The following is a 27,368-nucleotide window of genomic DNA, read 5'->3' on the forward strand; positions in this document are numbered from 1 at the left end:
TTTTCTTATAAATGTTAAATAAGATATTCGAATAAATGATGATGCGAATTTTTGTTATGATTCATATTGTGTACTGAAAGTCCTTTGAACGAAATAAGTTTCCTTCAATTGACCAACCCACTCAATCATCTCAAATGACATTAAGTTTAAATACTAATCATTACAGTGGCAATTAGCTATTGCTGGATTGGTCGAGAGGCTGGTGAGTTTCATTGCAACCTAGAGAGCAGCGGTTCAATTCTCTAGGCGTGTAAGCAGCTTTTGTAATCAAAACAATATAATTTAAATCAATGAGATAGACCATGATAGACCGGCAACCTAGCAATCTGACATGTGGTTGTCAGAGCAATCTGTCAATCGGATTTTTTTTTCGGCGCGTAGAAGTTTCTTGACATTCTCTTAGAAGCTGAACAGCGTTCTCTACAGCCACCTAAACGAACTTGAAAGTAGCTTTAAGAACTTAAATTTTGGGCTGATTAGCATTCTCTTCAGACACAAACGAGAGCTGATTAAGCTTCTATGGAACCTTTTTAAGGGAATTCTGGTTGCTTGGGAAATGTGTTGCGAATCCTCAAAACTCGTCAAATAGTAATTCGACATATTCATAACTGACTAATAGTCCCCCTTTCTGCCATAAAGTCTTGAGCCAATTATTCACAGCGTAAAGTACCGTTATTCGCCAAATATTGAGGTTCTCACTTTTGACGTGCACCATTCAAGTCAGCTGATTGCACCGATTACACACATACACATTCAATCATTAGTATACTTAACAAAAAATATCAACCCTTTGCCTGTACAACACTGCATAACCGTTCTAACGAATTTTTACATGTAAGTGTTAGTGATCCAAGCAGGCCTTAAAAATCTATTTTTTCAACGGCCATTTTGCCAAAAGCTCGGACGTTGATGGACGTGGTAAGTTGTAAAACTACGCAATACTTTTTTTTAAACTAATTTAATTTTGTTTTTCAATTGCAGCCACCGTCTAATCGTTCCCGAGGATTTTCTCCGTTAGCGGACGGAACGATAATGTCAACAGCTTGTTGGGTTGTCATGATAATCCCCACGGTTCTGATTCCGTGGTAAGTTTCCGGCCATCACTTCAGTGCGTTCCTGAAACGATCCAGCCTCAGCCGCCAACGACAGCACCATGCGAGCAGAATATAAAAGAACTCTGGTTTCCAGCATTCAAGTAGGCAGGCTAGTTGGAGACTCCAGTGTTCCAGAATGGAGAAAAAGTGAATTTTTAGTGCAAAAAGTGAAATGAAATAAATATATTTAATTTGTGAAATAAAAAAAAATGAAGGTCAGGAAATTTTAGGTTTTTTCTTTCAAATTGAAAACATCCTCAATGCCGCATGGAATTCGATCTCACCCATACATATACATTCACATTTAACATTGCACTCACACATAAGCACTTATCGTTCTCACAGGTTCTCACCAATACCATGACAGGTGTCGACAAGAGCTGTCATTCTGAACCGGGAAAATCGTTTCAAGTAGAATCGGTTGGGCCATTTAATGCTTGAATTCAATGAGACGGATGCTTGAAGAATGCTTGGAATCCAAGCATTCTTTCAAGCATTCCAAGCATTTATTTTATTAAGCGGGGTTTGTTATTTTGTTTTGTTTACATTTCATTTTCTTCTTGACAGTTCTCTCTGGTGTCCTTGGAGACATCTGGTGGATCAACCAAAACACATAAAATTGATTGAAAACGGTCGTTGGAACTTTACACAAGTTTCAAGGCTTAGCTTGTACATCAGTTCATCAGTGATACTACTACTACTAAGGGTCCAGCGCCGATTGACCGGCGCATAGGGCTGAGATAAAAGATCTCCACTGCTGGCGATCCGGAGCCAGCGTCTTCACTTGCTGCCAGCCGAGGTTCTCGTCAACTGTGCGGATTTCAGCGGCTAGACTTCGCCGCCACGAGCTTTTGGGCCTGCCTCTTCTTCGATGCCCATCTGGATTCCAGTCAAGCGCCTCTCTGCAAATCTCGTTTTCATCTCTTCGCAGCGTGTGCCCAATCCATCTCCACTTACGTTCCCGAATCTCGATTTCTAGTGCCTTTTGATGACACCGGCGATGAAGTTCAACGTTTGAGATCCAGTTGCCAGGCCACCAAGCGCGGATGATGTTCCGCAGGCAGCGATTCACAAAAACTTGCAGTTTTCGCGTCGTCACCGCATATGTGCACCAAGTTTCACACCCGTACAGCAATACGGATTTGACGTTTGAGTTGAAGATTCGGATCTTAGTTCGTAGAGAGATCTGGCGTGACCGCCAGATGTTTCGGAGACTCGCAAACGCAAATCGGGCTTTTCTGATCCGGGTCTCGATGTCCTTCTTGGTCCCACCATCAGGCGTTATCTGGCTACCAAGATACTGGAAGCACTCCACTGTCTCAACCTGTTGTCCAGCTACCACGAAATTGGAACGATTTGCTGTATTGATTTCCATCGACTTGGTCTTTCCGACATTGATTTTGAGACCTGCTGCCTTGGAGCTTTCGGTGAGGTCGTCGAGTTTGCTCTGCATGTCTTGTTGTGTTTGGGCGAGCAAAACAATATCGTCTGCCAGGTCAAGGTCGTTCAGTTGCTCCATGGTTGAAGGATTCCACGGCAATCCTCGGTTTGGTCTACAGTCAATCGATCCAGTCAAGATCTCATCCATTACGATGAGAAAAAGCAGCGGTGACAAAATACATCCTTGTCTCACTCCAGCAGTTACCGGGATTGGTTCGGACAAGACACCGTCGTGCAAGACCTTGCACGAAAATGCCTCGTACTGTGCTTCGATGAGATGGACTAGTTTCTCTGGGACCCCTCGTCGTCTAAGAGCAGCCCAGATGTTTTCGTGGTTCAGTCGGTCAAATGCTTTTTCGAAATCAACGAACACCAGCAGAAGAGAGTCCTGGAATTCGTTGATTTGTTCCAGTATTATTCGTAGCGTTGTGATGTGGTCCACACATGATCGTCCGGATCGGAATCCAGCTTGTTGCCGTCGGAGTGTAGCGTCGATTTTCTCCTGGATCCTGTTCCGGATCACTTTGCAGAGTACTTTGAGGGTTGTACAGATCAAAGTTATGCCACGCCAGTTACCGCACTCTGTTAGGTCTCCTTTCTTTGGGACCTTTACGAGGATACCCTGCATCCAGTCGGCCGGGAATGTTGCAGTATCCCAAATGTCAGCGAATAGACGGTGCAACATTTGTGCTGACAGGGCAGGGTCGGCTTTGAGCATTTCAGCAGGAATGCAATCGATTCCAGGCGCTTTGTTGGATTTCATGTCCTTGATTGCCGCTTCTATTTCAGCCAGCGAGGGCGCTTCCGAATTGACGCCATTAATGCGACTTACTGTGGGCGCCTCGAGCTGCGGGTTCTGTTGGCCATTGCTATTTGTAACTCGAAAAAGTTGATCAAAATGCTCAGTCCAACGCTTGAGCTGATCTGTTCGATCTGTCAGCAGCTGACCTGCTCGGTTTTTCAGCGGCATTCTTGCATTAGTCCTTGCACCACTAAGGCGGCGAGAAATATCATATAATAATCGGATATCTCCAATGGCGGCGGCTCTTTCTCCCTCTTCGGCTAGGGAGTTTGTCCAGGCTCTCTTGTCTCGTCTACAAGCTCGTTTAACTGCCTTTTCCAGCTCCGCATATCGTAAGCGGGCGGCTGCTTTGGCTGACCCGGTACATGCCTGCTCAATTCCGACTTTCGCCTTTCTCCGATCATCGATCATCCTCCAGGTTTCATCCGACATCCATTCACTTCGTCTTCCACAAACTTTACCGAGAGTACCATGGCTCGTCGTGATAAAGGCATTCTTGATTCCACACCACTGTTCTTCGACTGTTCCGTCTGTCGGCAGCTCCGAGGCTCGGGATTCTAGCTGTTCAACGTATGCCCTTTTCACCTCTGGATTCTCCAACCGGCGGACGTCGTATCGACACCCGACTTTCTCCTTGCGCCGTTGGACACGCGCAACTCTCAGTCGTATCTCGCCAAGGACGAGGTGATGGTCAGATGCAATGTCTGCGCTTCGTTTGTTGCGGACATCAAGAAGGCTCCTTCTCCATTTTCGGCTGATGCAGATGTGGTCAATTTGATTTTCTGTTCGGCCATCTCGGGATACCCAAGTGACCTTTTGTGCTGGTCGATGGGGGAAGAGCGATCCACCGATCACCGTGTTGTTGTTGCCACAAAATTCTACAAACAGCTCTCCGTTTTCGCTCATCTGTCCTAGGCCATGACGCCCCATGATGCGCTCAAGGTCCTGATTGTCGGAGCCAATCTTTGCGTTGAAGTCGCCTAAGTGGATTTGAATGTCACCCTTCGGAATTCTCTCAACCACGCTGTTCAATTGACTGTAAAACTGCTCTTTCTCCTGCAAATTGGCAACGTCAGTTGGCGCATAACACTGGACCATTGTAAGGTTTCTAACCCGTGTTCTGAATCTGGCTACGATTATTCTTTCGTTTATCGGTTCCCATCTTATGAGGGCCGCATGGGCCTGCGGGCTTAACAGGAAACCAACTCCTCGTTCCCGAGTAGCATGTTCTCCTCGTATGCCAGAGTAAAGCAGTACTTGCCCGGACTGTGTCTTGTGTTCTCCAGTGTTAGGCCAACGGACTTCGCTCAGTCCCAATATCTCTAGCTTGAGGCGGCTAGCTTCTCTAGCAAGTTGAGCCAGCTTTCCTGGCTGGGCAAGGGTCAAAACATTCCAAGTTCCAATTCTAGTCCGTGTTTTCATGCTAAAAGTCAGGAGCAGTAGGTTGTTAGCCTAAAGTCCCTATCCCGCGATGGGGCTGCCATCTTGGACTTAGCTGGCGGGAGCCGCATTTCATAAATTCAGCCGCTTGCTGCAAGACAGACGCTGTTTGAGCCGCCCCTGACCTGGAGAACAGACGCTCGGTTGTTGTTGCACGCCGCCCCTGACCTGGGGAACAGACGCGTGCGGCCACCTTCTCAGTCTGCATGCGACCAAAGCATCCACCGGGGTTGGGTACCCGATCTCCGCTTAGGTTACTCGCACCCCAGCCGGCACCGCGGGGAGGTAGAGATAGGAGTTGTGAATAAGAGGTGATATGACCACTATGGGGTCTCGTGTTGCACATTATCCACCGTTTACCAGCCTATACTATTACTATACTATAGTTTACTATAGTTTCTTTAGGACAATTAACCTCAAAAACTCTCGGTACAAAAAACGAACAGCCGGTCGACACACATGATCGTTTTTGAGGTTAATTGTCCCAAAACTGAAAAGGCTTGGTGAAACAACCAGCATATTATCACAGATTATCACGAACACTACCAGCGGCAAATAGGACTATAAGCGGATCAGATTCTAAGCACACCTTTAAACCGTGGAGATTATTGCACCTGTCGGTTGGGTGTTTGTACCCTCATCGGATAACTTGGAATATCGCAGCTTCCAATTCAATACCTTCCTAAGGATCAATAGGCATCGGCTGAATAGTTGACCTGAAACTTACCCGCTTAATAAAATAAATGCTTGGAATGCTTGAAAGAATGCTTGGATTCCAAGCATTCTTCAAGCATCCGTCTCATTGAATTCAAGCATTAAATGGCCCAACCGATTCTACTTGAAACGATTTTCCCGGTTCAGAATGACAGCTCTTGTCGACACCTGTCATGGTATTGGTGAGAACCTGTGAGAACGATAAGTGCTTATGTGTGAGTGCAATGTTAAATGTGAATGTATATGTATGGGTGAGATCGAATTCCATGCGGCATTGAGGATGTTTTCAATTTGAAAGAAAAAACCTAAAATTTCCTGACCTTCATTTTTTTTTATTTCACAAATTAAATATATTTATTTCATTTCACTTTTTGCACTAAAAATTCACTTTTTCTCCATTCTGGAACACTGGAGTCTCCAACTAGCCTGCCTACTTGAATGCTGGAAACCAGAGTTCTTTTATATTCTGCTCGCATGGTGCTGTCGTTGGCGGCTGAGGCTGGATCGTTTCAGGAACGCACTGAAGTGATGGCCGGAAACTTACCACGGAATCAGAACCGTGGGGATTATCATGACAACCCAACAAGCTGTTGACATTATCGTTCCGTCCGCTAACGGAGAAAATCCTCGGGAACGATTAGACGGTGGCTGCAATTGAAAAACAAAATTAAATTAGTTTAAAAAAAAGTATTGCGTAGTTTTACAACTTACCACGTCCATCAACGTCCGAGCTTTTGGCAAAATGGCCGTTGAAAAAATAGATTTTTAAGGCCTGCTTGGATCACTAACACTTACATGTAAAAATTCGTTAGAACGGTTATGCAGTGTTGTACAGGCAAAGGGTTGATATTTTTTGTTAAGTATACTAATGGTTGAATGTGTATGTGTGTAATCGGTGCAATCAGCTGACTTGAATGGTGCACGTCAAAAGTGAGAACCTCAATATTTGGCGAATAACGGTACTTTACGCTGTGAATAATTGGCTCAAGACTTTATGGCAGAAAGGGGGTATTTAAAACTTTATTACTGAACAAAACAAGAAGAAGAGGAGGAAACTTTACTCTTATTGTAAACGCCTGCAAATAGGCAATAGAATTCAATGGACAAAAAAAGGTGTCAACTTGACATTGTCAATTAACTTTGCACGAAAATGTTCAGTGCACCATGTTTTTTCTCCTTAGCCCTTAAATTGTATTGTATTGTATATGTATTGGTATTATTTTTCATAGGCATTTGGCTGTATTTAACTTTTATAGTAAAATGACGCACATGAATACTCAGGAGTGGGACAAACTAACCTGAATGTCATGAGATGGATAAATATCGAAATTTATTTTGCAGCAAATTCCAACTATTAAAATAAGATCATTTTTTAATTTCTGATTCATGTTTCTAAAAAATTAATGATGCAGGCTGTAGATTCCGCCAAACTAAATGAAAAAAAGAAGTTTTTTTAACAAAAAATGTAACGCCTGCCTGTAGGCAACGAAAGTTATTATATACAAGAATTTGAATGCGAGCAAAAGTGACAAGCTTTTGAAAACAAATTAAAGTAATTCGTTTACAAAAAAACTTTTCTTTTGCTTTTCTTCAACACTTTTTTCGAGGCCCAAAATCTTAATAATTTCATCAATTTTATTACTTGTTTCTGGGAGCTGCATTTCTTCTTAAAATAAATTTTAATAGGATAAATCCTTTTTTTATATTTTTACTTAGATGCTTAACGTACAAAAGATATATAATAAATTTCCTGATAATGCAACATTTACTACAGGTACTATGCAACTTAGATAAAAGTAAGATGTCACCACTAGTTCGGAAAAGATTTCTGTGTATCAGATATTTTTTAAGAATCTCTAATTTGGCCCGGAGTTTTTCAGGTTTTAGACCCTCGAAGCCCATTTAACACCCGCGAATCGATTGTTAAAAAAAACTTCCTTTATGGCGCATTTGTTGGATTTTTCAATTTCAAATTACTTTTGATTACCTAATTAATGTTCTAACTGAAAATTCTAAATTTAAGCCCGGAATCAAAATTGTTTTTACAGTCCAAAACTGTTGTTTGTTCTTCTAATTTAGCAAATTTTATGATTACTTTCCGATGTAACTTTAAGCGCCTGTATTTAGGCAAGAAAAGTAATTGTATCCGCGCTCTTGGGCCTTTGAAAACAAACTAGAAGCGCTCGTTTGAAGAAGCTTCTCTGGTGTAGATATCTGATATTTTTAGGAAATTTGTTCGGATTGGAATCTTGATAAAATAGGCTTTAAAACTTTTTTTGGAAGCATTAAGCGGTGTTTAATCTCTATAAAAACGTACCATATGTAACTTCTATTCATAACTGCGGGCTTACTGCGGGATTTCATTTAAAAAAAAATGTACAAATCTATCTGAGCTTTAGCTTTGCTTAATGTTCATGGGACAGTATGGGACGAAAAGCTTAACAGGTAGAGAATGTTCGAATTATGATTTTAAATCGGCCTATTTTCAACAGAAAAAACGGCAGTCATTTTTGGGATTCGATTGATAAAATTTTTAGGACATGTGTTTTTCAATCCACTTTGTGTTGGGTCTCTAATAGGGTAGATCAATTGCCTTTTCAAGCGACGCTGAACAGCTCGATATTGGAAGGGAAAGTTTTGAGTCATAAAACTGCTAATCGACAAACGCCAATCGCCAAACACTTTAGCCGGCTATGTGATCAAAAACTCGTGGAAACCAAAGCAAACAATATTGTATTTTAAGGTGCTATTCAAACTTCGAAATTTAATACCTAAAAAAATGGAACAAAACAAACGCTGGCAGTAAAAGCAATTCATTAATGGCCAACAATAAGGGTTGTTTTCTGGAGCAAGAATAAAAGTAAGCAAAACGAAAGAATCTTATCACACAATAAGGGTAGGAAATCAGTTTCCGGTATACCCATCCATTAAATACTAGCCCAGCTACTGAACGCAGTTGGAAAGAAAAAGTGCTTGGTCGAGTAAAATAAAGCACAAATATAAAACCAGCTCACTGCTGGTAGAGAAAGCAACAAAAAGAAAAAAAAAAACATAATGGTAATTGTAAAAAAAGACGCCACAATGACAACTTATTTGATGAAATTTATTATTTCATTGACCTTGAATCCTCAGATTCGTGGTTTCGGAATGTTTGTTGTTTTGAAAATTTTGAAGTCTTTATTTTTATTACGCGTAAAATAATTAGGAAATGAGCAAGGAGGTGATTGAAATAACAACAAGTTGTTCACTAGAAAACACATAGTTCATTTATTCATGTATAGTTTGAGTCACCAGTGACCTCTGTCTTAACTTTTGGCTTCATTTTTGTTCCAAAAGGGTTTGTTTTCGTGTGTTGGCTAACGTTTTTTTCCTTTCTCTAATTGACTAAATAACTTATATTACCAAATAGTGATGTACAAAAATGATTGGAGGAGAAAGTGAAAACGGTATTCGTTCCTTTTCCCATCATGAAAAGAAAAGAGAGGGAATTGTTGGATACCATTGTATTTTTTTTTTCAGTATTCGCACAATTTTTAAGCAGTCCACTGTTTTCCATTTGAGTTTTGCATTAGACTCAAGCAATAGGTAGAACATTTGCAACAATGTTTTTACATTTATGAAACCTCTTGTCAATACTATTTTCAAACTTTAACATTAGGGAGAAATATCTTTCAAATAGCAACAAAAATGAGGGATTCAAATATTGTTTTCAAATTAAGCATTCGGATTTACCACTTCATATTTTTAGGAATTTCAATCGACTACAATAATTTCTGCGTCATGATGATTTTTTTAAAAAATAGATGCCGCATAAATTCAACTACATTTATGCTCGATTCAACCATTAATGAAGGCGATTCTAAAATTGATAATGATCAATACCAAAATAGTGGCGATTATAGCAGAAAGTCACTCATCTTGACTCAACAACTGATTATTGTAGATTTGGTTGTATGTATTCATCTTAGATTTTCCTATGAATGATCAAACAATTTTATAGAGGAAACAACTGAAATATTTTTAAGTCAAAATTGAGTGTTCAATAAATTTACAAGTAAAGTATAAAAAAAAAACTGATCTGATTTTTCTCCGCGGAGGGTAACTTACAAAATTTAACACGTTTTTCTAAACTGAAAATACGAACTTCGCAGCATTTTTCACATATTCAATTTTATCGTCTTACTTTAATCATAGTGTGTTTTTTTTCTTACGACCTCTAAACATCTAAACGAGCTACTCATTGTTGCCTCTCTCTAGAAGTGTTCGAGTGCTACAACTGATAGTTTCCTAGAAACATTTTTTTCGGCTATAATTTCGAGCAAACTTGAAGCTGAACAGATATAAACGATATCATTTCAACCTTATGCTCTGCTGATACTGGTAGGGATGTCACGCTGCAGAGACAATTTTCCAACATTTTATCCCGAACGAGTATTTGACATTTAAATGACAAAATCCCGCTTCACTAGCGACATCTTTGGACACCAACCGTTAGACAACTAAGTACTCATCTGTTCGATTCTGCTACTATTCATTATAACGAACGACACGCTCACATCTATAGTTTACCTCGCACACATCAACAAATATGAAACGCTATACATACAACAATATTCTGTCGGTTCGACTTGTGTTTGTGCAATCAATTCTCTAAGATAGAGTGTATTGGTAAGTGCAATTTGTTTAAGCCATACAATTTATTTCATTGAGTCTCACAATAGTTTCGATTGATCATCTGTTAAGATGATCTAGTTTTTTTTTAAATTCCTATATCTTTCATAAATTATTTCAGCCCGATGATGATTCGTGCTGTGGAATCCTATGAATTTTTCTTTCTTTTTTTCCTCTAATAATAATCCTATTTATGTGTGGGTGTTGTAAAAACATTCAACGCTAACCAGCAGGTTGAGAGTAAAAGGTCAAAATTGTACACCGGTACGAAATCTACATTCAGTTTGTTTATGCTTTATTCCAATGCGATTGATCGAGTTTTTGTATTTATGACTAAATAGGTTTTCTTGTTTCTTTCGTGCCAATATAGGTGGTTCTGTTTTAAATATTTTTTCAAAGTCTAATCAGAGGATTTGAGGAGTCAGTAAATATGAGCTTTCTTTAATTTATCCTTCAATAATTTTCGATATGTAGTTTCAACATAGTAAAACTTCTGAATTCGAAAGCAGACGCACCAATGATCACTATTATACAACACTAATATTCGTACTTTTGTTCGTACGCCTAAAAACGACCTTCCAAAGTAGAAGTGGGACAGAATTGGCATGCACATGGTGCTTTTAACTAACCGGAATTGTTATGCTGAAATAGTCAAATTCGAGAAAAGTTTCAAGCCAAAAATTGCAGATACTAGTCCTATAAGTTATGCTCTAATCAACGACTCCTCTAAGATCAAAAATCATCTAGTTTATGTGGTAACCACTACGCCTTTTGTCAATTTAGCCAAAGCCATAAGATCAATTTCAGTTTTACCGTTTCGTACGACTTTCAAAAACAAAATCTCACCACTACATTATTCACCCTATATGAGCTTCTACAGTTTAGGGGTCTTCTTTGGTTTTGTTACTCTTGTGGTAGACAAAGTTAAGCGAAAAACAGGCCTTTAGGTCATCAATTCTGGCTAATGCCTTCATCAGTCCCACTTATCTGTGGACAATGGATCTGCGCCTCGACGCTGATCTCCTGCTGACAGGTCATGCCCGCCTCGTTGAGGTTCGACTTGCTCGAGTCCGATTTGACCAGCTGGTTGATGTTGGCCGTCAGCGTCTGGAAGTCCTCGGTGATCACATCGATTGTACTGTTGAGGTTGTCGTTGAACTTGGAATTCTTGTACAGCTCCCGCCGGTTGTTGGTGCTGGCGGTCTTTGCTGGAGGCGCACTGTCCTTAGCCGGCGACTTGGCTGAACCCGAACGACCTCCCGAAAGCTGCTTCTTGTTGTGATTGTTGCGTTCGCTAACTCGATCTATCCGTTCGCTGTCATCGGGATCGTCGTCCGATTCTCGAGTGCTCATCTCTTTGGTCAAGGGGGATCTCGGCCCTAGATCGATACTTCCGCTGCCGCTGTTCGTAGCGGAGCTAGCCTTCCGATGTATTTCCCGCAGTTTTTTCAGTCCACTGAGGGTGCTAGTGTTGCCACTAGGTTCGTTGAGTTCTACATTTCCCAGGACAAACGGGAGCTTGAGCGAAACTTCACCGCCCATACTGCTGAGTATGAGCTTAACCTTGACGTAGTAGGAAACATAGATGGCGAAGACGTTCTTCTCGTCCGATGTCATGGGTACAGGCGTTAGACCGCGCGGGGCACTGGTGGCGAGCTTAGAGTTATAGGCTGAAGTTGGATCACTGTAGTTGCTGCTGAAGAGGGCGCCCTCAACGGCTATCCAATTTTTGGTAGTTCCTGTTTGAGAAAAAATGCCATTTTTATCGAATTTGCTACAAGTATGTTGATTGATGATCTCACCTCGCACCGGAAGCAACGAGTAGGATGCGTGCAGGTTGTCTCCCGAAGCTATGTGTTTGCTAACGTCTACCTCTGCTACGATATTTTTAAACTTTCCGTTGCTGAACATGCAGACGTCCACGTGTTGAACGGCTACAAGCTGCAGGGATCAGAGTAAAAAAATGAAGACTTTTTATTAGTTCGGAAAAAATTTTGCGTAAATTTTGAATGCCGACATCATCATCAAGCCTAAAAAGATCCCTCCCTGTGAAATGTTGAATCTCAGACTCCCGGCTTCACCCGGCTTACAATATCACAATTTTCTCTCTGGATCAGATGAAGAGATTTATACAAAAGCTGTACAGAGACATAAGCCATCCCAAATAACCATGAGAATGTATAAGAGCCAAACTCAGCCAAAGATGTTGAGCAATCGCTAGCACAACTGACCTTTCCAGACTCAAGCCAGCTATCAAAACGGGTTAAATACCGAGTAGGGATGAATCATCCCAGAGGATGAAAATCCCGTATAAAAAAAAAAGTTAAATACCGAGACTCAACATTCATTGGCGATCCTTGCCAGTATGTTTTTGACATTTCTCCTCAGTGAAGAGGGAGATATGGGGCCAGTGCTTGAGGGAAACCCAGCTCTGCTCATGCAAAGCTGTTAAGACAAGAGCGATTCGATTGCCCGTCAGGGCATTAGAGTTGTTCGACTGCCCATTAGGGTAGGTTTACCATATCCCGCAATGCTAAAAAAAATAAAGAAAAAAAAATCCGAAAGAGTAAGGAAAACTCTATAAATAAAAAAAAACAGAGTAATTTAAATTCATTCAAATACTGCCAATTTGTTGGGAGCAATAGGTATGACTAAGCATTCCAGATTGCCTGCTTTTCCAAAAAAAAAAACTATGAAAAGGCCCGGTCCGGCTCGGTTTCGAGGAAAAATGCCCGGACTTATCCAAAATCTAAGCAAAATCCGAACCAAAACTTCATTTTTCTTTACATAACGTATGATTATTTTAACTTGTTTCATCGAAATACACGTGCAAACATTTTTTTTGGAAATGTAAAATTTGAATTGAACATTGCTGATGTGACTCAATAAAAATAATTTTTCACTTTTTCTGTTGAATTCGTCTGAGAGAGCCTGCCTTTTGGTCAGTTTTTTGCGGACATTGCTAGGGTTATGCCGAGCCCAAATACTATCAGAAAATTTTCTGAAAAGTCAGTGACTGAATATTCCTATTTGGAAACACAGAACCCGATAAAATACTTGATTTGAAGAAGAGATTTTAGACGCGTATGTTTCCTTTGAACAAAGAATGTTAGATATGTGCGATACGAAGCATTTGAGCCTATTCCTACTCTTTGATAACTGCTCGGGGGTCTATTGCGTACTCAAAGGCGTTTATTGTGCTCACTGAAAATTGCGATTCGAACAGGGGAAGAATGAGGATACTTGATCCCTGGGAATTCTTGAATCCTTCGCTATCTCTCGAAACAGGAATGTCTTTCCAATATTAAATGTTCTAGAAAAATGTGCCAAATAGAACAAAACAACAATGCTGTTATCTCAAAAAATTTCAAAAATTTTATTTTTCGAGTTATTGAACTTTGTTTGAAAAATTTAACGAAATGTGATTTGAAGATCTTTTTTTATCACTTTAAAATGTTTCTCATATGAAAAATTAATATGAAAATATAAATTCCAATATGTAAATCGGTAGAGTATAATATGAACTTCTTAATGACATATTTTCAAAGCGATAGTAAACTGTCAATTTTTTTGAGAAGAAGTTTTCCAAAATGTATGCTATGGGTATAATTGATCCCTAGAGCCTACAAATATATATATTTTTCTTTTGAATGGATTGCGATGATTAGTTGTCATGAAATTACTAATATCTGTTGAAAACCCTATGTTTATCCAGGAATTATCTGTTAAAAAGGACTAAAAAAACTGTATTTATCTGAAAACTAGAAAATTGTGCCTTAAAGTATGCAATAACAATAGGGTAGTACACAAACTTTTAGAGTCGTGTTGCCAGTTCGTCAATCATTGCAAATAATTCATCACAGTCAACTCGTATCGCGTCACAATCTTCAACAAACTTGTTTGTCATTGTTTGATCTAGAATTCCTGAAATTCTGAGCTTTCTAGCACACTGGAAACATATTTAAGAACACAAAGAGTGAAAGTACTTCGATTTTTCATACATTTTACTGAAAATCTTCATACAAATTTCAAGTCCTTTGCGCCAGCTCGTGCTTCTGCCAAATGACCCGAAAACTTCAGAAAGTCATTTTTTTTCACCTAAATGCATCAATCTATGGGGTGCCATGTTGAAAAAAATGTTGTGAAAATCATCCCATACAAATTTGGGCCAGTCTAATATCTATATGTGAAATACAAATTTTAAAGTTGTTCTAATGACTTTTGAAGCAGTTTTTTGTGGATTCTTAAGATGTTTCATACCACACTCATGCGAGATTTATGATTGTTGCACTTTTGATTTATTTACGCGAGGCATTCAAAATGTTGCTTTTGTGAATTTTTATTACTATTTGGGCATTTATTGCATACTCAAAGGCGCTTATTGGATTCACTGTTCATTTCGTCTAGAGCATGGGTGGCCAACATTTTCAACAGACGGGACAAATTTCAGAAATGAGGTTGGCTGGCGGGCCAAAAAAAAAAAACAAATTGTTCTGAAATATTCGAAGAAAACGAATAATAAAAGATTTTTAAAATGCTATAAAAACATTTGCCTGGGTCACATCAAGTATATAGATAAAGCTTGCCAGATTACCCAATTTCATCCGGGTTTTCCCAGATATTTAATACAAAATTTGGGAAAAGTCCGGTCCGGTTGGATTTCATTAAAAAATGCTCGGATTTTGACCGGGTTTTCTCTCCTTTTTTGCCGAATCGAACAAAAAACAATTTTTTTTATATTGGTCAAACACTCGAAATTAGTTTTTAAACGCCTTTATATCTGGCTTGTATTAACTTCAAGGAGATTTTCAGATCTCTGTTTTGAATTTTGTTAGTGTAGATTCAGATATATTTATCCAAATGATATACGCAGACCAATAAAAATGTCAAATTCTTAAACCATGGCTTTTCCAAAAAGAGCTTCGCGGGCCACAACAAGTTGGTCGCGTGCCACATGTGGCCCGCGGGCCATGGTTTGGCCACCCATGGTCTAAAGTATGCCTTTATGAAAATAGGATATTTATATTGTTAGATTTTGTAAATTGGATAGAATGACTCTCAATAAGTAAAAAAGAGTACATTTAATTAAATTTCACAAAAAAAAGAGTACGTCCATTTCTCAATCGAAGAAGAGTACATGTACCCTTTAAAGAGTACGTATGGTATCCCTAAGCTAATGTAAGGTTGGTTGTAATTCAACTTCGAGATGGATGATGCGTCTAGCTATTAAATCGTGATTATTTGCTGATTAAAAATCTATATAATCTATTATATAAAATTCTCTTGTAACGGTGTTTGTAGTACTACTCCTCCGAAACTAGCCAAAGGATGCAAATAAAATTATTTTTAGAATATTCTGTAGCCATGCGAATCGGTTTATATCGAATAAAAACAACACAAAGTCGCATCAGTTGTCCGTAATAATTAAATTTGTAGTTTTTTGAATGAAATAAAAGTCATGGCTTCCATTTTTTTGAGTTTTTTTTTTCCTTTGGGCGGTTTGTTTTTCGTCTCCAAGGTCGAGGCGTCGCGAGCAGACGTCGTTAGAAGATAGTAACCATGGCATAGCATACTGATCAGTGAGAATATTTTGGCGCGTATTTCTCAACCAAGCATATTTTCAATGCAAGTGGTGGCGATATGAAGCTTTGATGTGATTTTTTTTCTACTTGATTCCTAGCTCATTTGTACAGCACATGGTTATAAATGACGCCTAGATGTGATCCAGATTGACATTTGGCCGATCGAATAAAACATATACATTATTTTTGCCAAAATCTGAAATTGAAAAGTCATGGCATCCATTTTTAGAGATTTTCTTTTCTTCGAGGGGTTTGTTTTTAGTCTGCATGGGCGAGGCGTCGCTAGCAAACGTCGTTACAAGATAATAGTAACCAAAGCATTGATCGCTGGAAAAATTTAAAAATTAGGCGCCTATTTCTCAACCAAGTACCTATATTTCTTATGCACGTGGGGGCGATATGCAACCTAGATGTGTTTTTTATGCTTATTTAATTTGTACACAGCACATGGTAATAAATAACGCCTAGATGTGACACGGATTGATATTTTATCGATCGAATCAAAACCATATAAACGATTTCAAATATCAAAACCATTTTTAATTCGTGTTAATTTAAGTAGTAAACTGTTGCTAAAACATATGAACTTGGTAAAGATAAATATGAAATTATGTTATGACACTTTGAGGACGTTTGAAAATAAGAAATTGGGAAGCTTTACATTCAATTTCGTAAAATCCAATACGCCTAGAATGCTAGACACATTAACTGAACAAGAGTCTATTCTCTTCTAATTTGTTTAATTATAGAGGATTTTAACCAACTTGGCCATTCGTCCTCTCAACAAGAATCTGTTCTTTGAAATAGATTAGATAGATAGATAGATTAGAAACGTAAATTGAAGTTATCAATAAAATAATCTGCTTTTTAATAACAAAAAGTGAGGATATGCATTTTCCGGAAGAATTTCTAACAATCAACTATCAAACTAATTAAGCAAACTATCAACTTTTACAAAAAATGTATACATGATTTCTTCATCTAAATATTGTTGGGCCAAAAAAAATTTGATTAAATAAACTTAACTTTTTTTTAATCATTCACCAAAACTGTGTACACGTTTACTGTTTGTTTACACACGATTCAAGTACAAACTTAACATGAAAAGTGTGTTTTTGTTTTACATATTTTGGCTATATAGAAGAGACTTTTGATCCACTTTTTTGTTGAAAAGTTTTTTTGTGATTGATATTCCGGGGCAGCAGATTTTTATAATGAACTTTTAATATGACCTGATAGTGTTAAAAATAATATTAATTCCTATAATCTCTTAGGTGGAATAAGTGAAAACGCGCCATTTAGCTTTGAAACATCTACAATTTAAGAATTTTATATTCAAAATGGCCAGAAAGGATATCCCGAGTGTTGAATCTGAAGCTGATATTCAAAATTATTTTAAAGGTCTTTGTAAATCAAGGTCTTTTGGTTGAACAGCATTCAGTGAAATTGAAGTACCAAGCATTAATTTATTCCGGAGAAAAACTTAGGATATAGCAATGAAAGTTGATAAAACAGACAAGCAAGAACAAGTATTAAATTAATTTTAAAGTCTTTTCACTGACACATCTAAAAAGACCTACGTGTTTTCACTTGCCCCAATAAATGGGACAAATATATCCTTCGACATTTCTTTTTGTCAACATAACTAATATTTTTTTTGAAAATATAACTTTTTTCAGAGCATATGAAAGTTGAACTGTGGTGATATTCGTTAGGATTTGACCGGTGTTTCATTTTTGAAAATTAAGATTTAAAGTAAAAAAGACACAATCTAATAAATTTTTAAAAAAATCTGCTTATCAATAAAATGTTATTAAATCTAAAAATAAAACGTAATCCTAAATGAAATCGCAGATCACCACCAACAATGTTCAGGAAATTTAGAAATCAGAACTGCTTGAATTAAAATCTTTAAAATAATGGGTGAAGATATCTAAACATATGTTTTCCTCTTTTCAAAACCAATCGTTTCTTTGATTCATTGGGTTAAAGTTCAAAGGAACTAATTGGCATTTTTTGCTTGAATAAAAAAAAAAGAAATTAGCAATACACAAAATCACCAGATTTAATGCCATGACAAGTGCTGTTGGGAACACTTTAAGTTGAAATGTGTAAAGTCTATAACTTAAGTATCAGGCGAAACTTTTTGGAAATGATTTGGTGAAAATATGGATTTTAATTCAAACTGCTTCGAAGCATGTGAATGGTGAGTACTAAGCTGTTTGAAAATGGTTAGTAAAAAATCTTTTCTTATGTGTTTCATTTCTACAGCTCTAAAAAATACACCATCCAAAGGTTATTGGGAGATGAAAGCGCTGCGTTAGGCAAAATATTCGGCAAATACTCCAAAAACTGTCCCGATATTAAAAACAATATAACAAAACGAAATAAATCTACTGAATCGAATACAGCAAATGAAACATACATATTATCAACATACAGTTATTTATTTAACAAGTTACAAAAATTGGATTTTAATTTAATTGGAGTTTAAATTCTTTGGTTTAATTTTGATAGAATTTAGCGGGACGATTCGAGTAAAGGGAAAGAAGGGAAATTTAAAGAAAACTAGGAAAAATACAAAATGGACAACAAATTGAACATGGTAAGACCGGGTTGAAGTTTACCGGGTCTGCTAGTCTATATATATAAAAATGAATTTCTGTCTGTCTGTCTGTCTGTCTGTCTGTTCCCTATAGACTCGAAAACTACTGAACCGATTTGCGTGAAACTTGGCAGGTGGGGGTATTGGAGGCCGGGGAAGGTTCCTATTATGGTTTGAGACCCCTCCCTCTCTCAATAAGGGAGGGAGGGGCCTCCCAAACAAAAGCCAATTTTTTGCATAACTCGAGCACCCATCAAGCAAATGGTATCAAAATTGACATGGGGTGGTATTTGAGTACGAAGAATATTCCTATGAATATTAGGTACCCCTCTCAGTGGGGTGATAGGAAGGGGGGAGAGGGGCTACCTTACAATTTTTCATATAACTCGAAAACGAATCATGATATTGGAACCAAATTTGGCACGGGAAGGTATTGGGATACGAAAAATATTTCAATGATTATTTGAGACCCCTCCCCCTTTTTTGTAGAAAGGGGGAGGGGGCCTCTTTCATATTTTTTTACATAACTTAAAAACTAATAAAGCAAATGGAACCAAATTTGGCATGGGCGGGTATTTGGGAACGTGACCTGTTCTAATGATTGTTTGAGACCTCTTCCTTCTTCCAGCGGGGAGAAAGGAAAAGGGGAGGGAAGTTTCATACAATTTTTTTTGCATAACTCAAGAACTACACAAGCAAGTAGAACCAATTTTGGCATGGAACGATATTTGGGTACCAGAAATGCTTCTATGAATATTTGGTATCCCTCACTGCTTCAAACAGGTGTATGAAAAGGGGGAGAAGAGGTCTCCCTTACAATTTTCAATATTACTGGAGACCTGATCTAGCAAATTTAACCATATTTGGCATGTGAGGGTATTTGGATACGAGAAATGTATCTATCATACATTGAAGCCCCACATTTTTTCAGCGAAAAGATATAAAGGGGGAAAAGGGGGCTTCCATACATTCTTTTTGCATAATTCGAGAATTAATAGAGCAAATGAAATAAAATTTTGTATCAAAAAGTATTTGAGTACAAAAAATACTTTTATAAATATTAAGTTCTAACCCTTCCATTTAATGGGGAGAATGGAAGGGGGAAGGTACTTCCTTTCAAGTTTATGCATAACTCAAGACTCAGGAGAAGAGTAAAGCTTACATTTAACTTTTTTTTTACAAAATCCGAGCAATGGACAAAACTTAACATGAGAAATCATTTTGGTATGATTCTATGATTATCTGATACATCATCCTCCTTTCAGTGGAAGGTACATAGGAGGAGAGAGGTAAGCCCAATACAATTTTGTGAGCCTAAGTTCTCAATTTATGCTAACAAAGCTAAAAAATGGAAACAAAAGGTACTTGGTTACGAGATATGTTTCTACGATTGTTATAGACCCTTACGCCTTCCATGTAAATTTTGTTAAAAACTTATCAACCAATGGAACAATATTTGATACAAGAAGATTTTTGGGAACGAAAAAATGGGTATGATTATTAAAGATCACGATCTTCATTCAGCAGGGGGGAAGGGAAGGACAGAGGGGGGGGGGGGCTCTCTTATCAGTTTTTAGCATAAATTCAGAACATATCAAGTAAAAACAACCATATTTTATCAGTTGGATTGTTTGCGTACGATTAATTTGAGACCCTCCTTTCTAGGACGAAGCTTAAAGAAACATAATAAAATTATCAGATCTTTAACACAAATCTAAAGATCAAGATTTAGAATATTAGTTAAAGTTACTTTTGTGATGCAATCCGAAACTCCAGCTGCAGCTATCATTTTATAGCGGTTGCTTTTGAATTATAGTATAATTTGATTCAAAATAATGCCAAAAAACAATAAAAATATGAATATATTCTTAATGATTTTGAAAGGTGTAGCAAAGCACACCGGGTCAGCTAGTTATTTTATAATTTGATTCAAAATAATGCCAAAAAAACAATAAAAATATGAATATATTCTTAATGATTTTGAAAGGTGTAGCAAAGCACACCGGGTCAGCTAGTTTAATATAAATATTAGATGTGTCCGTTGTTTGGTAAAAAATATCGAACAGTTTTTAAAAGCTGTAAGAAACCGAGCATTTGATAAAACTTTACAAAATATCGATTTATTACTTATCGCTCGGTAACGCAAAGTTCAATTCGAAAAACTTTTTCAGTTGGTATGGTACATATTAATATTATAATAATAATGAAAATATTTATATTCGTCAACAATTCGACTATAATACATTTCATGGTTGTGGAACTAGGTGGAATGGATCTGAAATTTTTGATTGATTAGTTTTCAACTGATTTCCTTGTTCAAATCCTTTTAAAATTGGTTTTATTTCGATTCCCCCGATTTTCACTGAGAATATTTTTTCCGCGTTCACTACCATCCCGATCGAAATGTAAACAAACTGAACGAATATGAAAACGGATAACGAACATATGTGGTGAATATAAATTCCACGTTCATTTTCACTTGCTAAAACTATTATCGAGTTATGCAAAAATTGTATTAGAGCCAGGGGTGTCCGGTGTCCTGGGTCATAAATAATTCTCGCGTGAGCTTTCATTACGTCGTATGAAACATCTTAAGATTTCACAGAAAACTGCTGCAAAATTTGTCAAAACAACTTTAAAATTTGTATCTCAAATATAGAATATGTTGACCAGACTACAAATATTTTGAATGAAAAGCAGTTGCGAGCCGTTCATGTCAGTTTTTGTATTTTTTGTAATAAAACTGTTTGTTTACGTTTTGTTTCATACGACTTAATGAAAGCTCACGCGAGAATTATAGAAACATTTCTCGTATCAAAATACAATACTATACCAAACTCAGTACCTTCCAACTGATTAACTTTCGACATTTAAAAAAAATTGTGATGGTGCGCACTTCTCTTCCTTTTTGCTTACTGGGACCAGGGAGGGGTCTCAAACAACCATGAGTCTTTTTCCGTATCCAAATATAGTTCCATACCAAATTTCATTCACCAAAATACCCTCGTATGCCAAATTTAATTCCTCTCGCTTGATCAGTTATCGAGTATTGCAAAAAATTTCTATGGGCCCCTCCTCTATTCCTATCCTCCCAATGCGTTTCAAACAATCAAAGAACATCGTGGGGTTAGGAAAAAAACGACAACAAATTGACAAATCTGTACTTAGTTTAAATTTTGAAATATCTCAGTTATATGTGGAAGAATTAAAAAAAAACTTAATAAATTTAGGTATAGCTTTGAGATAATTCTTAGATATTTCGATATTCATAAATAGTTTAGGACAAAAGGTTGAAACGTGTGAGAAGTATAACAAAAAAAGTACTGAAAATATATTTCTTTAGCCCCTGTAGTTAAGCAATTAATTTTTTTTTTAAATTTTCCATTTTATAAATGGTTTGTTTTCATGAAAACAATCTACTGTTCATTTTTCAGCAAAAACAATTGATTTAAGAGGATCGCATCCGCATCATTCTCGCTTAATTTTTGAGGTAGTTGAATCTATGTAGATAGGGGAGATGGGGGCTTAATGGCCACCTTAAGGAAAACGCTTATTTAACCATAGAAAATAGCTATAATATGGAGGTTACATTATTGTTTCTGTTCAGACACTTGAAAAGCCTATTCCCTGACGGGCTGAAACGTGAAAAACTAGATGAAAACGTTAAAAAATGCATTTTAAAAAAATTTGCCAAAAGCTGAAATCCAGCCACTGTAGAGGCATAATGAGAACCCCCCCTGAGGCAGTATGAGCACCATTAATCAGTGCAAGATGTGCGTTTTCTGCCGGGGAATCTAGCAGCGAATTCAACTCGATGACGTCAGGTGAGTCGTAGATTTATCAAACAAAGCAAAATCTAGGTCTGTTTGTAGAATACAAACAATTCACGCACGCTCATACATTATGTGCTTTGCTTGGAGGATGATGCTACTAGCCGTAAAATGTAACAATAAAAAAATCGATCATGAATTGTAAATGGAAAAAATCACCTCGAACAGAAATCGAACTCTAGTCTTTTAATTAACCTCTCCGACACCAATAGGCTGAATCGTCGGATGAAAACTAGTCAAGGTGTGGCTCTATAAATCAATTTTAATTCGCTGCTAGATTCTACGGCAGAAAATGCTCATTATGCCTCGACAATATGGTGCTCTATATGCCCCTAGTCAACAAATTTAAGTAAAAACGTGTTTTAAAATTGATTCAAGTGAAAAATCAAAAATTTTATGATGCTGAAAATTGAGAAACAATGTGTAGATCATGTTGCAGTGCGTACATTTCAGATCAAGCTGATTTAAAGGTCATAAAAGCTTATTTGGTGGTGCTCAAAAATTATAATATTTTCGTCACTTGAGAACCTAGCTGGTTATTATTTAATATTTCTGTAAAGATGAAAAGGATATTTCTTTTTAGGTGAAAAATTAATAGTATAGGTAGTACGAAACAAGTCCTCATGAAAATTTATTTAAGAAAATACGTACTTATGTAGAAAAATGGAGTGCTCATTATGCCCTGGGTGCTCGTTATGCCCTCATCTCCCCTACGCTGCATTTAATTCTCATAATTCATACTAAATCATACTAAAGATAAATCAAATCCTCTTATGTTTACGAAGTCAATTAGGTAAATCAGTTGATGCCGCGGAGCTGATGATAAAGGAATTTCTTAACTTATGATTGAGTCGCCAGTCAAGAGTAAGAAAATTGCCATTCCGTAGTAGTTATTCATGACATTTTTTTTATTAAGTTTTTCAAAAGAAACAAATCACTTACGATGAAATAATTATCAAACGTAAAGCTCGTCCCTCCTTGATCGATAAATACCTTTTGAGAGTACTGAAAATTTATAATTTAAATTTTAATTCATCGTATTTACAGATTAGAGTTTTTGGATTATTTTTTAAACCAATCGTTTTCAAAGCTGTTTACTCAATATTTGAACGCATGAAACGAAATATCTGGTAATCATGAATAACCAAAAAACTGGAAGAAATTTTTACTATTTTCTAAATTGTATGTAGATATGTATGTATTTAAACCAAAAAAATATCGTAACTGTGACTAAACTTCCAATTAAAGACCGCAATCAACAACAAAAAACCACTACTCAGAATCCTATTATTACAGAATTCGCGAATATGTACTTACTCGTATTTTCCGCACCACCTTCCGGCTGTCATTTTTGATGTCCAGTGTAACGGTCACATTTTCTCCGTGCACGTAGGCCGCTTTGTTGAGCGAGGCTTTCAGATTGACCCGTCCATCTGCCCACAGGAAGGGCTTATCGACGGACAGCTGCGGGCCCTGAGAGTGGGAGAAAATGAGAAGAAAACAACACGACACGATTTTAAATAAGCAGGTGGAAAAATAACACCGGGCGGCGAGGACTTTTCATCGCTATCGTTCGTACGTTTGAAAATGGTTTTATTTTTTTGTGCTCTCTCCCTTTCCATTTGTGAGGCTCTGATGTGGCAATGATTTCAACTTATTCAAATTACACCCATAGGTTGTTGTTTTCCGACGGGATTTACTCTCAATTGAAACATGGGAATGTCGGACCATTGTGAATGGAATCAGATTTAATTTGTCAATGGGGAAAAGTTAATTCAATTCATTTACATGAACACCGTTCTCTGACCGGTGCAAAAACAAGTTCTGATTAGTGGAGATTTTCATAGCATAGCATAGCATTCTCACGCTGAAAATTATCATTACATAGCATTAGCATAGCATTAGCATAGCATTAGCATAGCATTAGCATAGCATTAGCATAGCATTAGCATAGCATTAGCATAGCATTAGCATAGCATTAGCATAGCATTAGCATAGCATTAGCATAGCATTAGCATAGCATTAGCATAGCATTAGCATAGCATTAGCATAGCATTAGCATAGCATTCTCACGCTGAAAATTATCATTACATAGCATTAGCATAGCATTAGCATAGCATTAGCATAGCATTAGCATAGCATTAGCATAGCATTAGCATAGCATTAGCATAGCATTAGCATAGCATTAGCATAGCATTAGCATAGCATTAGCATAGCATTAGCATAGCATTAGCATAGCATTAGCATAGCATTAGCATAGCATTAGCATAGCATTAGCATAGCATTAGCATAGCATTAGCATAGCATTAGCATAGCATTAGCATAGCATTAGCATAGCATTAGCATAGCATTAGCATAGCATTAGCATAGCATTAGCATAGTATTAGCATAGCATTAGCATAGCATTAGCATAGCATTAGCATAGCATTAGCATAGTATTAGCATAGCATTAGCATAGCCTAAACATAGCAGTAGCAAATGTCAATCTCCAACAAAACGTCATTTCATATTCCAAAGCTATGTTGAAAATATTTTCGGCCAGAGAATCTCTCAGCAGAAAAAAGAAGGTCATCCCCCCATTCCACGCTAAGGAAAATGCCAACTGAACCTTCTCACCGTGGCAGATGGCAATTTTCATTACCGTTACTGCCTTACTTCAAAATAAATTTTTAATGATCCAGTGCAGTGTCAAAAATTGTCATTTTTTCTTCCATTCCCTGTAAGGCTTCTGTTATTTTACTACATTGTGTTGTGGTAGCATATCCGATCAGACAGGTGGAAAATCGGCCATCATTAAATTATTAAAACAATATCCACCCCGCCTCGGTGGCCTCTCCACGGATGGGCAAAGTTGTTGACTTCCGTCACATGGCCAAAAAAAGGTTCGATAAATTTGGAACGAGGCACGTCCACCAAAAAAAAAAAAAAAAAGAAAACCACTTTATCGATGACAGGACCAATCATGGGTATTTTTTATTTATAAACTCAGCTTCGCTGAAGTACTGCGTTATAAGTCAATTATTGTAACAGGATACTTTTTGGATCTTGATTGGGTCGTTTTGGAGGTTTTTCCAATCATTTGTATTGATAAATGTTTGATATGTTGTTATACAATATGTCAATATAAATCAAAGCGTTGATTCGTTGAAATTGATATGAGGGATCATTTATCCATTTTCCCATTAATTAACTTTATAGCATAACTGATAATGAATTGGTTATTGAATCCGGAATAAAGTATTCAAAACGAATCACCACTCAAGGAATATTCTCAAAACTCGAAAAGCATATAAACATTTGATTTGATATAAATAGTCCTGATTTTCTTATTGAAATTTAACCTGAATTCTTTTGCAAAAACTAAAATTTTGTGTGTTTTAACAGTGTAATTTAAGCGTATTTTTGTCTTTTCATTTTTTCCCCAGTAAAGCAGTATTTAGAAAAATTACAGCGAGGTTCATCATTTTACGCATTCAGCGATAAAAAACGAGAGTTTGGAAGAACAACATGAACCGAAGATATTTATGTTGAACTTGAATCACAAGACCGATAGTTAATCTGTTTAATATTTACGAACCTCACGAGCTCATTAACAATAGATTTCAATTATTCTCCAAAATCTTTGAAAAGGTTTCAAATTAACAAAATTAAAAGATAAAGCTTAAAAATTCATTTTATATGTATTTTGCAATCAAAACCATCTATGGAATACAACAACTGGAAACAGAATGAAAAAAAAAACATAATTTTCAAATTTATTTCAAAAGTTTAACTTTTCAACTAGAACCTTCATAAATTTGATTATTTTAAGAATGTGCTTGTTACTACTAGTTTTTAGTCGGTTTGCATGCGAATTTTGTTTCTGAATTTTGAGGCTAAACTCTGAATTTATATACTGTGTGTGAATTAAAAAAATGAATTTGAATCTCAGTAGTAAATCTTACATCAATATATTTTTATGATTTTCGAAAAGATTCCGTGGTAGAACGGAACTAAAACTTTAATAAATATAGAAGGCTATTGTACACAGAAAAAAAAATCTAAACTTGACATTTCATGTACACTTTACGTTTTAGTCGCACACATGGTGTGTCTAATTGTTTGTCGATTTTAATAAATGTAAAAAAGGAAATTCTTTTAATACTGTTCACAACATATATAAATTATGTCTTATTGCATTTTTGTAAAAAAAATCAAAGTATGTGGTCTATCTATTATATAAAATTCTCTTGTAACGGTGTTTGTAGTACTACTCCTCCGGAATGAGCCAACCGTTTCAAATGAAACTATTTTTAGAATATTCTGTAGTTATGCGAATCGGTTTATATCGAATAAAAATAACATAAAGTCGCATCAATTGTCCGTAATAATTAAATTTGTAGTTTTTTGAATGAAATAAAAGTCATGGCATCCATTTTTTTCAAGATTTTCTTTCCTTTGGGCGGTTTATTTTTCGTCTCCATGGTCAAAGCGTCGCGAGCAAACGTCGCAAGAGGATAGTAACCATGGCATAGCATACTGATTAGTGGGAATATTTGGGCGCCTATTTCTCAACCAAGCATACTTTCAATGCACGTGGTGGCGATATGAAGCCTAGATGTGTTTTTTTTCTTCTTGATTCCTAAAGCTCATTCGTACAGCACATATTAATGAATGACGGCTAGATGTGACCCAGATTGATATTTTGCCGATCGAATCAAAACAATACAAGCGATTTTAAAAATAAAAAACTTTTTTAGTTCGTGTTAATTTAATAAGTAATTATTGTCTAAAAATATGAATTTAGTACTGATGCATATGAAATAAAAATATGACACTTTGTGGGCGTTTGAAAAAAGTGGAGAGCTTTAGTTTCAATTTCGTATAATCCAATATGGTTAGTTTGGATTCAAATAACAGAAACAGAACAGTGTGATTCGATAACAGAAAAAGGATAACATGTTTTCGACAGAAGTAGATCGAAAACATTTTTTTGAACACGTACAACTGTACTTAACAGAAGATGAATCAAGCACCTTCAAATTTTAAGAACAACAACAATATCCGATGAAAATGAACAAACACATTAACTGTCCTTTGAAATAGATTATATAGGATTGATGTATTCAAAGGCCGAGTGCAGAGAACTCTTAGATTTTTAGCAAACATAAGTTAAAGTTATTAATTAAATAAACTACTTTTTTTATAATA

General features: G+C 36.8%; 1 protein-coding gene across 7 annotated transcripts in view; it reads right to left on the reverse strand.

Moving 5' to 3' along the window:
* Window positions 1-8,761: 8,761 nt before the first annotated feature.
* The window catches only part of LOC129750921 (uncharacterized), a 296,065-nt gene continuing 277,458 nt past the window's right edge, over window positions 8,762-27,368 (reverse strand). For all 7 annotated transcript variants that reach the window (XM_055746119.1, XM_055746118.1, XM_055746120.1 and 4 more), the window contains 3 exons: window positions 23,496-23,651; window positions 11,964-12,102; window positions 8,762-11,900 (listed from right to left, as the gene is read on the reverse strand). In XM_055746119.1, coding sequence (XP_055602094.1) covers window positions 11,113-11,900; window positions 11,964-12,102; window positions 23,496-23,651 — 1,083 coding nt within the window. In that variant the 3' untranslated portion in view covers window positions 8,762-11,112. The remainder of the gene's footprint in view (window positions 11,901-11,963; window positions 12,103-23,495; window positions 23,652-27,368) is intronic.

The sequence above is a fragment of the Uranotaenia lowii genome, chromosome 3 (genome assembly GCF_029784155.1).
Source record: "Uranotaenia lowii strain MFRU-FL chromosome 3, ASM2978415v1, whole genome shotgun sequence".
In the NCBI taxonomy this organism is placed as follows: domain Eukaryota; kingdom Metazoa; phylum Arthropoda; class Insecta; order Diptera; family Culicidae; genus Uranotaenia; species Uranotaenia lowii.